This window comes from Myotis brandtii, unplaced genomic scaffold, assembly GCF_000412655.1.
Source record: "Myotis brandtii unplaced genomic scaffold, ASM41265v1 scaffold303, whole genome shotgun sequence".
Taxonomy (NCBI): domain Eukaryota; kingdom Metazoa; phylum Chordata; class Mammalia; order Chiroptera; family Vespertilionidae; genus Myotis; species Myotis brandtii.
Window position 1 is genome coordinate 1,724,662 of NW_005361573.1, and position 16,509 is coordinate 1,741,170.

Sequence of the window (16,509 nt, forward strand, 5' to 3'; positions counted from 1 at the left end):
CCAGGCAGCCCATTTGACACAGGGAGAGAAGATGGAGAGAAGAGACCTACACAAAGTTATGCTAGGGAGTAGAGGCCAGAATAGGACCACTGTCCGGATCCCTCAGACCCTGGTTGCACCCAGGCTCTCTGCATCGGGTCTCAGGAGCTAGTTTCCTGACCACTATCTGCCACTCTTTCTGTCCCATCACCCTATTGTCACTCCACAGTTGGCATCAATCATTTGATTAAAGTGACGGGGAGCATAAAAGCCACAGCTTTGGAGCAGACCCACATCTACCCTCATCCTATGAGGCCGATGAAATATCTCTGTTACATACAAGAGGCTTAATGGACTTGCCCGGGCCCTTGTGGCTTGTAACCATCAGAGGCAGGATTTGAACCCACGTTCAACTCTGAAACCTCAACGCTTCCCACCTTGGACCAGGAAACCTGCTTGGCCCCTGAATGCCCTTGCTCCGCCCTCCGGTCATTCACACATCCTCTCCTCCCCGTGCGCGCTCCTGCCCTGGCACCGCCGTCAGCCTGCAGTGCACACTGGCTGATAATCGATGTTACACAACAGGAACATTTGTTGGTGCAGTTGCAAACTGTTGCAGTCTATATAGATTAAGCCACTGCCGCTGACTCCGTGAAAGTAAACGAGTCTTCCCAACGGCTGAGGAAATAAATTTAAATGACAGTGCCGAAGGGCCGGAGACTGTGGCTGAGTGAGTGTCTCTCTACAGCAAATCGACAAGGACAGCTATCTGTCAGAGCACCCTTGTCCCCAGAATATAATTCCTCGCGATCTCGAGGCAGTCATCGGGCCCGTTCTGACCGCTCCAGCTTCCTACTCCGGGCCGTGTTCCAATGATGAGAGTAAAAACAGTGGCAGCAGCTGGCATGTACTGGGCACTCCCTGTGGGTGAGGCACCCATATGTACTATGTACGTATGTATGTTTTACATGCATTGACGTATTGAACGAGGCCAACCCTGGGAAATAGGGAAGAAAAGCCCTATTTTACAGATGGAGACACTGAGGCTTAGAGCGGTAAAGCCATTTGTCAGCATGCAGTTGGCAGCGTGGGTCTCAAGTCCACGAAGCCGATTTCAGGCAGGAGTCTGCCAGCCAGCTGCCGGGGCCAGCCCGTATTTAAGGTGACTAGGTGGTTTTACTTTCCAGACAAAAACAAATCAGAAGGAATCGGCAGCGGACACAAGGCCACCAGGGCCTGGCCCCAACCTCCCGACCTCACGGCGTTCTTTGGAATTAGCTTCCGCCTCTGCCCCTGTTCCCTTCGTTCCTGCTGGCCTCAGCCAGGCCTCCAGGCTCCTCGCATCCCTCTCTTCTGAACCTGCCCCACGATTCTGAATCCTCAAATATTTCTGTGTCTCCCACAAGGTCACTGTATATTATTTAATAAAAAAGAAAAGAAAAGAAAAAGGAAGAAGCTTGCTCCCTCAGTCCCAGGGCAATAGAGCCCTGAGCCAGGCATCCAGGCTCCTCGCATCCCTCTCTTCTGAACCTGCCCCACGATTCTGAATCCTCAAATATTTCTGTGTCTCCCACAAGGTCACTGTATATTATTTTAAAAAAAAAAAGAAAAGAAAAAGGAAGAAGCTTGCTCCCTCAGTCCCAGGGCAATAGAGCCCTGAGCCAGGCACGGAGCTTGAAAAAGAGGGTGTGACCGGTTACGGCCCCTCTCGTCCTCTGAGTGGGATGTCCCTGTGCAGCGAGCAGCCTGCCCGGCTGTGCATGGAGGCCCTGCTCTGCACACTGGGTTAGGGGCCTGTCCTCTCTGTCCTGGTAACAGGCCAAGCTTCTCTCTTTCTAAGCATGTATCGCATTGAATGTGATTATCTCTACTTTCCTATTGCCTCTCTCAGGACATATGCAGCTGGACTGTGAAACGGTCGTGCCCTGGGCTTCCATGGCCCTAATGCTTAGCTCGGGCCTGGCACGGTCCACCCTAATCTCCATGGTCAGCAAAAGGAGGAAGGGAGAGAGGGAGGGACAGGCAGCCACTATATCTGTGGATCGGCCGTGCCTTGTCCTGACCAGCTTTGGGAGGCCCCGTAGCAGGGCCACCTGAGCCTGAGAGAAGGCAGAGGAGCTAAACCCCCAGCCCCAAGCTAACTGGTGTCTTTTCTCCTCTTCCCAAGATGCGCCCCTGGAGGGAGACGCAGGCCCTTCGAGTACGTACCTCCTACCCTCGGGAGCACTGGGGGGTGGCAGTCTGAGCAAAGACAGCCTGGAAGAGAAGGTGACACCTGCCCCTCCCAGCCCAGCGCAGTCCGGGGAAGAGCGTCGGGACCCGGAGCTGGACGGGACCACCGCCTCCCTTCGTCCAGACCCCGTGGCCCTGTCCACGCTGCTTCCGGAGGAGCCCGGCACCAAGCTCGCCTCCCTCCCCAGGAAGAAGCTGTCTTCGCTCAAGCAGGCCAACTCGTCCAGGAAGCAGCTGCGACCCAAGGCCACCTCCGCCGCAGGCCTCCTGAGGGTGGGGTCCCAGCCTGCATCCCCGGGCCTGGGTCTCCCCTCCTCCGCCACGGAGAAGCCTGGCCCACCCGGGGACCCCTACCCTGTGGCCTCTGAGGGTGAGGAGACATTTCGGCTGCCGTCGTCAGAGGAGCCCCTCTGGCTGGACCGGAGGCGAAGTGCGGTGCCCACGACACCTGCGCCCCTGCAGATCTCTCCCTTCACCTCGCAGCCCTACATGGCCCACACGCTCCCCCAGAGGCCGGACCCCGGGGAGCCCATGGTGCCCGACGAGGCCCAGGAGGCTCCTCTTGAGGACGCCAGTCCCATGACCTTGATGGACAAAGGTGAGAATGAGCTGACCGGGTCGGCCTCAGAGGAGAGCCAGGAGACCACGACGTCCACCATTATCACCACCACGGTCATCACCACGGAGCAGGCCCCAGGTATGCGGCCCCCAGCTCCAGGCTCCTGCAGCATGGCGGAGGCACCCACAGCGGGCAGGGCATGGGTGGGCAGGGAGGTCCAGGCCCCACCACCCATTACCATCTATCCAACACTAGCTATGAGCTTGATCCTGTGGCTCAGACTCAGTATCCCCATTTTAAAGATGGGACAACTGAGACCCTGAGACATCAAGCAACCTGCCCAAGGCCACACAGCTGAAGAGCGGGATTCAAAGCCTTTCCATCTTGGGAACAGCCTGCCCGGAAGGCTATAGCCTTTCCAACGTGCCTTTGCTTTTACCGTTACATGCACTTCTCTAGACTTGATAAAATGCACTCCCATGTTCCAGCTTTTCTTTTTCTGTCTTCTTTTCCATCTTCAAACAGAGACACCAACTGTCCATCCTACGTGGATCTGGACAGATGCAATGTGGTCACTCGTTCAATAGTATGATCTCTGGGTTTGAACCCTGATTGCTGTGTGAGCTTGACCCAGACGCTGTCCCTCTCTGGTCTTTGGTTTACTTGCCTTTAAAATGGGGACAAAATATTAGTCCCTACACAGGTGAATGGGGTCAGAATGGTGCCTGGTCCCATGTAGTACGTGTCAACTAGTGCTCTTTTGATTATCATGTTGATTCTGGAGCTGAAGGAGAATTGACAGCAGTGGGAGGGGTGGGGACAGGGGAACCCAGGTTTCCCCTGAGGCCCTATTCCACCCGAATGCCCTCTGAGACGTCCCATCTGAGCTCTTGTCCGCGTCCTGATTCCAGTGCTTTTCTCCAGCTCTCTGCAGTGTGAGCCTCTCAGATCCCGAAGGCTACATCGACTCCAGTGACTACCCGCCGCTGCCCCTCAGCAGCTTCCTTGAGTGCACGTACAACGTGACGGTCTACACCGGCTACGGGGTGGAGCTCCAGGTAACCCAGAGAGGCCCCCTGAGTGTCTGCCTCTTCCCGCAGGAAGTCTCAGAGGGATCGTCTGAGTCAGGCTTACTGTTATCATCCTGGCTAGTTTGGTTCTCTTGTTGCCCTAACCAGGGCAATTTGAGCCAGGCTTTGACGAGTGAATAGGAGTTCCTAACTCGGTGCACAGCTGAGATAGCTTAGCAAACATGAAGGGAAGGGGACCTGTTGACAAATTGGAGGCATTGTACCCAGAAGGAGTCTTCTGATATCCTGCTTCTCTCCTCTCTCTCTCTCTCTCTCTCTCTCAAGCCCCACCTAGTGCATTTGATTCGTAAACCTTTGCCGCAAACTCAGATGGAAAATCAGGGTGACATAGTGCTCCAACATCTGGGTTTGGGGGTCTCAGCTCTACTAGTTAAAGCTGAATGACTTTGGGCAAGGGGCTGCCCTTCAGCTTGGCTTCCCTCTGTCCCATTGACTAGGCGCTGGTTGCAGGTGCTGCGTTGGCAGCCTGGCAGCCTGGCAGCCTCCGAGGGCCACGGCTCAAACCTGACTCGGTTTCTCTGTGTCTACCCCTGACTGTCCCAGGTGAAGAGTGTCAACCTGTCTGAGGGGGAGCTGCTCTCCATCCGCGGGGTGGACGGCCCCACCCTGACCGTCCTGGCCAACCAGACACTCCTCGTGGAGGGACAGGTGATCCGAAGCCCCACCAACACCATCTCCGTCTACTTCCGCACCTTCCAGGACGATGGCCTGGGCACCTTCCAGCTGCACTACCAGGGTAGGGTGTCGCCGTCTGCCTCAGTTTCCCCCTGGAGCCAAAGATTCTCAAACTTTTTCTCCTGGGGGGGGGAACCACCCACCTTTGCAGTTTGGTAAAAACTTATGGACCCCTTTTCAAAATAATATTTTTAAGAGCATTAAAAGACAATCTCAATGAAAAAGGAAGCCAGTCATATTGAATTACAGCTGTCAAAACATTATTTTAATCTCTGGTGTCATAATCTATGTACTTCTTTAACACAGTAAATAATAAAATCTCCTGGCAGTTCGGGTAAATGCTGGGATTTCAAGGTACTGAGATGTTCGTGCAGGAGGGACTACCCCTGTGTGGGCAGTACTGCCCCTTCTATGCGCAAGGAGAAGCCATTCTAGGTCCATGTGGAGAGGGGCTCAAACGAGGTTTGGGAACTCATTGTTCACCCCAAACTTGTTGCCTCTGGTTAGGCAGGGTTAGGGGATCTTTGAACCTAGAGAGGGTGCTCACCTGGCTTGTCTTGGCGCCCTATGGCCAACAAGAGACACAAAAATGCCCCCTGCAGCTCTCCAGAGCCACCAGGGACCCCATCTTTCCTCCCCAGCACACACTGGCTCCCAGGGTGTGGGTCCCGTTCTTTACCTCTGCCCCCCGGTGGGTGACTATCTGCCTCTGCATTTCTCCCCAGCCTTCATGCTGAGCTGCAGCTTCCCCCGCCGGCCAGACTACGGGGACGTCACCGTGATGGACCTGCACTCGGGCGGGGTGGCCCACTTCCACTGCCACCTGGGCTACGAGCTCCAGGGCGCCAAGACGCTGACGTGCATCAACGCCTCCAAGCCCCACTGGAGCAGCCACGAGCCCATCTGCTCAGGTACCCGCCAGCCTCGGCTGGACCAACAGGGATGGCTCAGGAGGAGGGGCGAGACCAACGCCCAGGGCATTAAGACTGACCTCAGGAAAAGGCTCTCACCCAGGGGGAGAGACCGCGCCAAATGCAGATGACCGCTGCCACTTACAGTTTCATTATGTGATAAATGACACATCACATGTAAACTTTACCATTAGTGACATTTAGTGCATTCACAGTATTGTGCCACCATCACCGCTCTGTAGCTCCAGAACACCTATATCGCCCCCAAAAAGAAACTCTGTCCCCATTAGCAGTCACCCCCTTTCTTTTCTCCCCCTCCATCCTGGCCACCACCAATATTCTTTGTGTCTCCACGAATTTGCCTATTCCGGACATTTCATATCAATGGAATCATATCATATGTGATCTTTTGTGACTTGCTTCGTTCACTTAGCATATTGTTTCCAAGGTTCATCCATGTTGTAGCGTATGTCAGAACTTTATGCCTTTTTACGGCTGGATTATAGTCCATTGTATAGATAGACCACCTTATATCATGTTCATTCATTGGTAGACAGTTGTTCCCACTTTGGGCTATTATGAATCGTGCTGCTATGAACATTTGTGCACGAGTTTTTGGGTGTACATATGTTTCCATTTCTCTTGGATATGTACCCAGTAGTGGAATTGCTGGGTCCTATGATAATCCTATGTATAACTTTTTCAGGAACCATCCAACTATTTTCCACAGTGGCTGCACCATTTTACATTCCCACCAGCCAGCCACGTTCAAGAGTACCAATTTCTCCACATTCCCGCTAACACTCGCTATTGTCTGTGTTTTCTTTTTACTGTCATAGCCATCCTAGTGGGTGTGAAGGGGTATCTCGTGTGGTTTTGATTTGCATTTCCCTCATGGCTAATAATATTATTGAGCATCTTTACATGCTCATCTTTACTGGCCATTTGTACATCTTCTAGGAGAAATGTCTGTTCAAGTCCTTTGCCCATTTTTTTATTTGGTTGTTTGTCTTGTTGGGTTGAAAGAGCTCTTTATATATTCTGGCTACGAGACCTTTATTAGATATATGATTTGCAAATATCTTCTCCCACTCTGTAGGTTGTCCTTTTATGTCTTGCTAGTGTCCTTTGATGCAAAAAAAAACCCAAACAACCATTTTTAATTTGATGAAGCCTAATGTATCTATTTATTCTTTTGTTCTTGTGCTTGTGGTGTTCATGCTGCCATATTTTGAGCCCAGTCAGTATGTACTGAGCACCATGCCAGGGCTGCAATAAATCCTCACAGCAATCCTATGTGATGGAACCATTATCCCCATTATACAGATAAGGAAACTGAGGCTCATGGAGGTGAAGGCACGTGGCCAAAGCCACCAGACACCAATTGAACTGAATCCAGAACCCTTCTCTGCTGAGCTCTTTCCCTTTCTATACCTTCACCACACAAGATGCGGTCTGCAGACCAGCGAGATGACTCGAAATGCACAATCCTGGGCTTCATGTAGGACCAACTGCATCAACATCTATACCTTAATATGCCCCTATGTCATTCATGTGCACATTATAGACTGCGAGGCACTGGGCTATATCACACTGTTCCTGCACCAGTGGACAAAACCTCAGCTATCAACACAGCAAAACCCTGTTAGGTTCAAAAGTCCTGAAGGTGACCAGGTGAGTATAGGCTGCCATATTAACTGAGTGCCTACTATGTGCCAGGCCCTGAGCCATGTACAAGGAGAATACTTGGAGCAATAAACATAACTCCTGCCCTCCAGGCATTCATGATCAGCAGAATTCAAAAAGCAAATGAGTGCTGATAATAAATCCTGAGATTTCATTGTTGCAGTATTGTTCCCCCAAGGCCCTTCAGAATTTTTCTTCTTTTTAACAAAGAAAAAAAAAACCCCAAACCATAGGGCAGTTGGTCTCTGCGCCTCCCTCACGCTAATTTTTATCTATGTGTGAAATCAAGGAGGAATTAAGCCTCAATTTGTGCTAAGAAAGATGGATGGAGAGCCAGGGCTGGCAAAATGAAACCAAACAGAGCTATCAGTCGGCTTAATAAGGCAAGAAAGGGGAACAGAGAGGCAGCAAATGAGGGGCACCCTGGAGAGGACAGATGGCCTGCGCCCCCAGCATGGACAGTGTCCTCCACCTCCTTAGCTCCTGAGCCATGGGACGATGATGCTGGCTGTGTTTTGAGCTCCTCTGTGCCAAGGACTACACCAATCATTTCATTTGTTTCTCACCATGGCTACTTATTAAGGAGGGTGAAATTATTATCCCCATTTTACAGTGAATTCAAGGTTCAGAGAGCTTCCATAACTTGTCCCAGATCCACAGCAGGTCCCTGACATAGGCCAGGCTTGAACCTCCAATTTAGGACAGGAAGGCAGCCGGGAGAGAGACAGGGACACGGTGCTCTGTCCGTGGTGCTAAAAGGAGACCTGGGCTTCTGGGCAATGTCATTGCTTGAAGTCACCGCCGAGTCTCCTATTGCAAGTTCTCATTAGTCACCTGAAAACCATTTAATGAGAACCAAGTATCTCTTCAGACTAAGAATAGGCCTACCTCTTTTTTAAAATCTATTTTATTGATTTTTTTACAGAGAGGAAGGGAAAGGGAGAGAGAGTTAGAAACATCGATGAGAGAGAAACATCGATCAGCTGCCTCCTGCACACTCCCCACCGGGAATGTGCCCGCAACCAAGGTACATGCCCTTGACCGGAATCGAACCTGGGACCCTTCAGTCCGCAGGCCGACACTCCATCCACTGAGACAAACCAGTTAGGGCAGGCCTACCTCTTTACACTTGTACAACTCTTCCCAGTTCATAAATCATTTTTTAATATTTATTAGATTTTTATGATAAAAGTATTATATGGTTCTGCTAAAAAAAAATGTGTATATGTATATATTTTAATCCTCACCCAAGGACATGCTTTTTTATTTATTTTAGAGAGAGAGAGGAAGGAAGAGGGAGAGAGAGAGAGACATTGATGTGAAAGAGAAACATCGATCGGTCAACTCCCACATGCACCCCAACCAGCGATTGAACCCCACAACCTGGGCATGTGTGCTGACTGGGAATCGAACGTGTGATCTTTCGGTGCATGGGACAATGCCCAACCAAACTGAGTTACACCGGCCAAGGCTAAAAAAGCTTTTTTTTCTTTTTTTAAATATATTTTATTGATTTTTTACAGAGATGAGGGGAGAAGGATAGAGAGTTAGAAACACCAATGAGAGAGAAACATCGATCAGCTGCCTCCTGCACACCCCCTACTGGGGATGTGCCCGCAACCAAGGTACATGCCCTTGACCGGAATTGAACCTGGGACCCTTGAGTCCGCAGGCCGACGCTTTATCCACTGAGCCAAACCGGTTAGGGCTAAAAAAGCTTTTTTTCAAGAAATACAAAAGTATAGAATATAGGAGCAAGTCACTTTTATATTTATGGTCTCGATTGACCCTTGCATATAGCTCATTGAAATAGTTATGGCAGACCTTTTTCTAGATTTTTTTTTTACTTAAAGCATAGTAGCATTTTCCTATATTCTCAACTATTTTTTGAGGTTACAGTTTCTAAAACTGTACGAATGGAATGTATTTATTTACCAAGCACCTGTGAGTAGACATTCATGTTGGTTATCCTATTTTGGCTCTTAGGAAAAAAATCTACGCCCTAACCGGTTTGGTTCAGTGGATAGAGCATCGGCCTGCAGACTGAAGGGTCCCAGGTTCGATTCTAGTCAAGGGCATGTACCTTGGTTGTGGGCACATCCCCAGTGAGGGGTATACAGGAGGCAGCTGACCGATGTTACTATCTCATCGATGTTTCTAACTTTCTATCCCTCTTCCTTCCTCTCTGTAAAAAAAATCAATAAAATATATATGTATATATATATATTTTAAAAGAAATCTAGCCGTGGACATCCTCATCCATACACTTCTGTGAAAACCGCTAAGTCTCTTCTTAGCATAAATTCCCAGAACCTCAATTACTAGGTCAAAGCATTTGGAAATACTTTCTAGATTTTTCACCAAATTGCTCTCCTGAAAGGTCATGCAATTTGCCTCCTGACCAGCCCTGAATGAGGGTAACCATTTTCCCTCACCTTCCCTCATCTCTGGTTTATTGCTACTTTTTACCTTGACCAATTTGGTGGATGAAAATAGAATATAGTTTAGAATGACGTTTCTTTTGTTATTTGTGGGGGCTGAATGTTTTAGGGCTTACTGAGTACTCAAAGCATCTCTTATCTGTTGTAAACTGCCTATTTATGTCTTTCTGCTGACCCTTTTGTAAGGAAGAACCAGGGCACAGCCAGCACCATAGAAGCATCCTTAAATCACAGTCTTTCCCTACCATGAGACACACATGGTGATGGTTCAAATCATGGAATGACATCTCCTATCAAACAGGATGAACCCCACCCAGCAGGCCAGGGCTTCTCCATGGTCTCTCTCTTCCCACCCTATTTCTGTTTCTCCCAAGAAAGGGTAGGGCTGGAGGTCAGGGGAGGATGGAACACTGACTCTCTCTCCCTCTCCCTTCTCCCTCTTCTCTCTCTCTCGCCTTCTGCCCCCAGCCCCATGTGGAGGGACTGTGCACAACGCCACCATCGGCCATGTCCTCTCTCCAAGTTACCCTGGCAACGCCAACGGGAGTCAGTTCTGTGTGTGGACGATCGAAGCTCCTGAGGGCCAGAAGCTACACCTTCACTTTGAGAGGCTGTTGCTGCATGAGAAGGACAGGTAAACCTCCGAGGGTCCCCGCAAATAGCTTACGAGATCGTCAGCTTTGATTTCTTCCTTTCCCAGGTGAGGAAGCTAGGGCCTGACGAGGGAAAGGACTTGCTCTGGGCAGCACAAGGAAAGCACAGCAGGACAAGGAAAGAGGCAAAAGGGAATCTAGACCGCCCCGCCCCCGTCTCCTGTCTCCTTGTTCTTTCTCCTGAAAATCCCTTTTTGCACTTGAACAGGGAAAGAGTGTTCTTTCAGCTCCTGCTCTGTGCCCAGTCACATACTCGACTTCATGGACAACAGGGAAATTACAGGTCATCGGTTCCTGGTAGAGTAAGAAGCTGACATGGAAAAACTCGACTTAGGCACATGAAAGAACTAGGGAGAAGTCACCAGGCAGTATCTAAGGGAGAGCATGTCTGTAGACTCTAAGCCAGTGGTTCTCAACCTTCCTAATGCCGTGACCCTTTAATACAGTTCCTCATGTTGTGGTGACCCCCAACCATAAAATTATTTTTGTTGCTACTTCATAACTGTAATTTTGCTACTGTTATGAATCGTAATGTAAATATCTGATATGCTATATGTGTTTTCCGATGGTCACGACCCACAGGTTGAGAACCGCTGCACAATATACATGGAATCCAGAATCTTAACACTGTAGCATTCTGTGACCTTATGCTAGAATATTCTTGAATGTTCTTGAAATCTAGGGCCTTAGCTGCTTAGGCTTGCTGTCTTGGGTTTGGTTCCCTTGGAAACAGATGCGACAAGGATGTGAGAAGTCGTTGACTTGGGAGCTGATCCTAGAACAGCCATGGGCAAACTAAGGCCCGCGGGCCGGATCCGGCCCGTTTGAAATGAATAAAACTAAAAAAAAAAAAAGACGGTACCCTTTTATGTAATGATGTTTACTTTGAATTTATATTAGTTCACACAAACACTCCATCCATGCTTTTGTTCCGGCCCTCCGGTCCAGTTTAAGAACCCATTGTGGCCCTCGAGTCAAAAAGTTTGCCCACCCCTGATCTAAGCTCTGAAGCTATATCAGTGAAAATGCCCATCCTCATGAAGCTTTCATTCTAGTGGGAGAAGTCAGACAATCAATCAACAAATGAATAAATAAATAACAGATAGTAATAAGTATCTTAGAACAAGGTAAAGTAGGAAAAGGGGTAGGGTGTTTCAAACTGTAGAGTGCAATGTTAGACAGAGTGGCTACAGCAAACCTCACTGATAAGATAAAACTTGAACAAAGACCTGAGGAGGTGAGGGAGCAAGCTGTGTAGATATCTGTGAGAAGAACTGGACAGAGAAAGCGGCAGCTGCGAAGGTCTTGAAGAAAGGCTGTGATTGGCTTGTTTAGGAAATAATGAGGCCAGAGTGATAGGAGCTGAATGAATAGGTGAGAAGAATAATAGATGTCAGAGAGGTAATAGGGGCCCAAATTGTGAAAGGACTTTTTGGCCATTGTGAAGATACTTAATTTGCCTCTGAGTGTGATGGAAAGGCACTGAAGGGTTATATTCAGAAGAGTACTATGATCTGACTCAGGCTTAAAAAAGATCACTCTATCTACTGCATTTAGTATTGTCTGAAGGGCCATGGCCTGAAATGGCCAGGCTCTTACAACAAACCAGATTAGAGTTGATGGTGGCTTGGACCAGGTTTATAGGGGTGAAGATGGCAAGAAGTGGAGAGATTCTGAATATATTACTGAGAGTGGACTGATAGGATTTGCTGATGAATTGCATATAGGTTTGAGAGAAATATGATGACCAAGGATTGGCCTGAGCAAACAGATAGCTGAAGTTACCATTAACAAAGACCTGCCAAGGTCTACAGAGGTGGGAGCTGACAACCACCAGGGAAAACCAGTTCTCAAGTGTGTCCGTAGGGAGGGAAGTTTGTAGTGGTTCAGGGGATTTAAAAGTCAACACACGCACACAGTGCAACACTTGTTGTGCTAAGAAGAAAGGAACAATTAAATGTTATTCATTCCATATATTTGCTCGAGGGGGAAAAAGCTAATATAACACAATATTTAAGTTGCAAGAGCTTAGCGCTAGATAGGAAATGGGACCTGATCTAACCTTGGGAAAAGCAGAGACTATAAATTGGGGTCATATGTTGAAGGGCTTTGAATGCCCGACTGCTTCAAGAGAACCATGGAAGGCTTTTGAGTAGAGGATGTGCATGAAGAAAGGTTTAAAGATAACCCTTCCCCAGCCCCCCAAAAATGAAGTCTTTCTAGGATTCATATTTTTTTAAAATGAAGTCTTTATACACTCCAGTTCCATGATATGCAGCATGAAAGGTGGGTTCTCTGGTCAGACATGTTTGGGAGACACCATATACCCTGTCTTGGAAGGTACTAATGTGCATTAGCCAGCAAAGGCACTGACAAGTCCTGCAGGAAGAAGATGTTTAATTTCTGTTTAACCCAGCATTTTCCAAACCCATTTGACTACAGACTACATATGGTTTTGAGATCAAATGTATGGCTATTTCAGACATTCGAAAGAACGTAACTAGAAAATTGCTATTTGGGGAAGATTATGAGGCTACCAAGATTCTGAGACCTCGAGGTTTTCCTCCAGAGTGACCTCCTTTGTCAAGGGCTTTAGTTCTTTAAAAGAGGATTCAAGACACAACAGAGTCAGCAGGGATCAGAAGACTGTGAAGGGGTCCCTCCTCACTCTTGGGTATAAATTAATCGGTATCAGCTAATTAGCTTGGTTTATTCCATCAGACACATCGCTTTCCCTATAACCTCAGAATCAATCCGTGAGTCTAGGACAAGCTTTCTACCGAACACAAAACAGCTTCCATAACATAAGGCAGCTTGTCTGGGCAAGTAAGGGGCCAAGTTGGGATTTAAATCTGGGAATGAGAGGGGCTCCATGCACACCCCTCCGGCTGCTGTGTCGGTGCCCCGAGAAGACCTCTCAGGGGCCCTCCTCTCCTTTCCCACTGCCAGGATGATGGTCTACAGCGGGCTGACCAACAAGTCCGCTCTTCTCTATGACTCCCTTCACACCGAGAGCGTCCCCTTCGAGGGCCTGCTGAGCGAGGGCAATAGCATCCGAATCGAGTTCACGTCCGACCAGGCGCGGGCAGCCTCATCCTTCAACATCCGGTTCGAGGGTGAGGGACCTCGGGGGCCTCCCCCTCTCCTGGGGTGGTGGTGGGGGACCAGGGGAAGCATGGCGGGGCTGGGGCTGGGTCCTGGGAGGAGGAAACCTGGCTGTCCAAAGACGGGGGAGACCCTGTGACCAGACTGACCCCTGGATTTCTAATAACAACACCTACCACTTACTGAGCACTTACTCTGCACCCAGTGTCTTATGCCCAGGTGCATGTGATGTTTGCCACACTTTAATGTGAGAGGTGTTGTTATCTTTTAGGTGAGCACACTGAGGTTAGGGAACTTGAGTTAGAAGAAAATGGAGGTGAGGCTCTGTCCAGCTTGAGTCTGGATCCCTAGGCTCGCTCCACTCAGTGAGACCTCTCAGGGTCCAGCCACCCCTTCCGCCAAGAATTGTTAGCCAGGGCCTCTCCTGCTCAGCCCTGGCCCTTTAAGAAAGGATGCCCTTGGGGAACTTTCTGTCCCATCTTCCCTAAGAAAAGTTGGTCTTTCTCTTGGACAGACTTACAGTTTCAAGTGGCAGAAATTGGGGCTCTTAGTTATGGGACATGGGAAGAATCCATTTGGGACAGAAAAAGGAATTTAAACACAAAAACGCTGCAGGGTTGGGAGGGCAGAGAGTCTTAGTTCTATTTTAAATGTGAAAAATAGACCCCAAGATGCCAAATGAATGGCCACTGGACCCAGATCACAGGGTCTGGTCCCCGAAAGTCAGGAAGGGACCATCTTCCTGAGAGGCAGCCTGGGAGCCGTCCCAGACTCATCTGAGCTGCTGCCCCCTGTGCACCCCCTCCCCAGCCTTTGAGAAAGGCCACTGCTACGAGCCCTACATTCAGAATGGGAACTTCACCACATCCGACCTGACCTACAACATCGGCACCATAGTGGAGTTCACCTGCGACCCCGGCCACTCCCTGGAGCAGGGCCCGGCCGTCATTGAGTGCGTCAATGTGCGGGACCCGTACTGGAATGACACGGAGCCCCTGTGCAGAGGTGAGTGGCCCACCGCCCGCCTCCTGGGGCTCCCGGGGACCTCCACCCCCCAGATGGAAAAACCAAGGTGAATGGTTACAGGCCTGTCACCACTTACCAATTTTAGGAGCAGAACCCTTTTCTTTGGGTGAGGTTTGCTGCTTGTCTTTGAAAAAATTTCAAAATTGACAATTTTTAAAAAATTTTTATTGATTGATTGCTGTTAGAGTAAGGAAAGGGGAGAGCAAGAGCAAGAGAGAGCGAGCAAGAGAGAGAGAGAGAGAAATGTTGATTTGTTGTTCCACTTATTTATGCATTTATTGGTTGATTCTTGTCTGTGCCCTGACAGGGGATCGAACCTGCAACCTTGGCGTATCAGAACAATGCTCTAACGAACTGAGCTACCTGGCCAAGGCAAAATCGATACATTTTCTTTTTCTTTTTTTAATAAACAAAAAAGAAATATCGAAATTATTGCACAAGCACCATGTCATTAAACCATTTCTCAGTGAATGGCTTTAGATTCCTGTAATCCTTGAAACGTAGACCTAGAAGAGACTTTCAAAGTCGCACAGTGCAATGTAAATGTTTCAAAACCAACTTCATCAACGTAGCTGATGAGCAGTAAAGGTCATTGGGAAAATATGGGAAGAAAAAAGCCACGCCCAGTCCCATTACCCATTACGTAAAATCACCCCCAATGCGTGTCCTTCCTTCCAGCCCACCTGCTATGCAAAGGTGACTTGTTTTACAAAAACACTAGAGGCCCGATGCACAAAATTCGTGCAAGAGTAGGCCTTCCTTCCCCCGGCTGCCAGCACCGGCTTCCCTCTGGCACCCAGGTCCCGGGCTTCCTTCGCAGCCCCAGCTTCGTCTGGAAGGACGTCCGGTCTAATTAGCATATTATGCTTTTATTATTATAGATAACTGTAATGATACTGGATATGCAATATTTATCACGAAAATTGATCAGTTTTAAGAGGTGCCTCTTTGTCCAGGCACAGACCCCACAGTGTGCAGCTTAGTGACAAGATCTCCACATAGATTTCAGCTCCTATGCGCCCCCTCCGTTATGTATTCCTGTGCAGTGCACAACCACCCCCCAACCCAGCAGTCCCGAGCCCAATTATTAGTAATGGTGATAATGACAGTTATTAATAGGAGTGCAAAACCTGTGCTCCAGGCACTCTGCCAAGGGCTGTATGCGACTACCTGATTTAATCCTCACAGCAACCCTTCCTATGGCCCCATTTATAGAGGAGAAAACTGAGGCTGCCCAGTGACATGCCTAAGGACACGAGGAGGGTAACTGGCAGGGGCGGGAATGGCACTCAGGTCTCCCTGTGCTCTCAGCCCCTCTGGACAGTGTTGGCTTGTAGGACCTCCTCTACGCAGGCCCCCAGTGCTCTGCCCTCCCCATTTCTCAGATTCAGGGCGGCTGAGCCACCCGAGCCTGGATCCCTGAGGAGCCTGGGAGTAATGAAGAGAACCCTCGCTCCTGGCAGCCGCCACCTGGATGGTGGTTGGCGTGAAATAACAGCCCCGCGTGGTGAGGGATTGATCTCTGTATTAAATGTGCTGGTTTAACAGAGCGGAATTTATTGGTGCTTTGGCCTCTGCCACATTGAGAACTTTCCAACGCGGTAAACACGGAGTGGAATTTAAAGGGCCAGGCGCCAGGTATGGTCATATCTCTGCCTCCAGTTCAGAGTCGGGGTCTTTCACAGCTGGTTAATGATGAATTACGGAGCACTTACCTCGTGCCAGGCACTGTGCTGTGTTCGACACCCATGAGTTCTGTTATGCTCCAGAATAACCCAGTGACGTCAGCAGTGGTGTTACCCCGGCTTCACAGAGAAAGGAAACTGAGGCTCCAAGAAGTTACCTGCCTTGTCACACAGTGTGTTGATGTCAGAAGCAAGGCTCAAATCCGGGTCCACCTGACCTGAATGCCCCATGTCTTAGCCACTGCTGACCCTGAGACAAGAAAGAACTGGCTGTTGAGGCTTCCTTCAGCCCTGTGAGCTCTGTCCTTGGTCCTGAAAGAACTATAGACTTGTCTTCGCCAACCCCCATTAGAGGAGGCAGGTGGCCAGCCCTAATTTAATCACCCCACAGACATGTGTGGACATCCTCAGGCGAAGGCACCTGTTCACCAAACATGGCAAGCCATGGCTGTATGACTTCACACTC

The 16,509-nt window shown here is 49.2% G+C and overlaps 1 protein-coding gene across 1 annotated transcript in view; it reads left to right on the forward strand.

Annotated features, from left to right (window-relative positions):
- The first annotated feature begins 1,703 nt into the window (after positions 1–1,703).
- Positions 1,704–16,509, forward strand: part of SEZ6L (seizure related 6 homolog (mouse)-like) — a 40,795-nt gene continuing 25,989 nt past the window's right edge. The window contains exons 1-8 of the mRNA XM_014542424.1: positions 1,704–1,764; positions 2,147–2,908; positions 3,695–3,828; positions 4,405–4,597; positions 5,262–5,447; positions 10,043–10,208; positions 13,177–13,343; positions 14,143–14,337. Coding sequence (XP_014397910.1) covers positions 1,704–1,764; positions 2,147–2,908; positions 3,695–3,828; positions 4,405–4,597; positions 5,262–5,447; positions 10,043–10,208; positions 13,177–13,343; positions 14,143–14,337 — 1,864 coding nt within the window. The remainder of the gene's footprint in view (positions 1,765–2,146; positions 2,909–3,694; positions 3,829–4,404; positions 4,598–5,261; positions 5,448–10,042; positions 10,209–13,176; positions 13,344–14,142; positions 14,338–16,509) is intronic.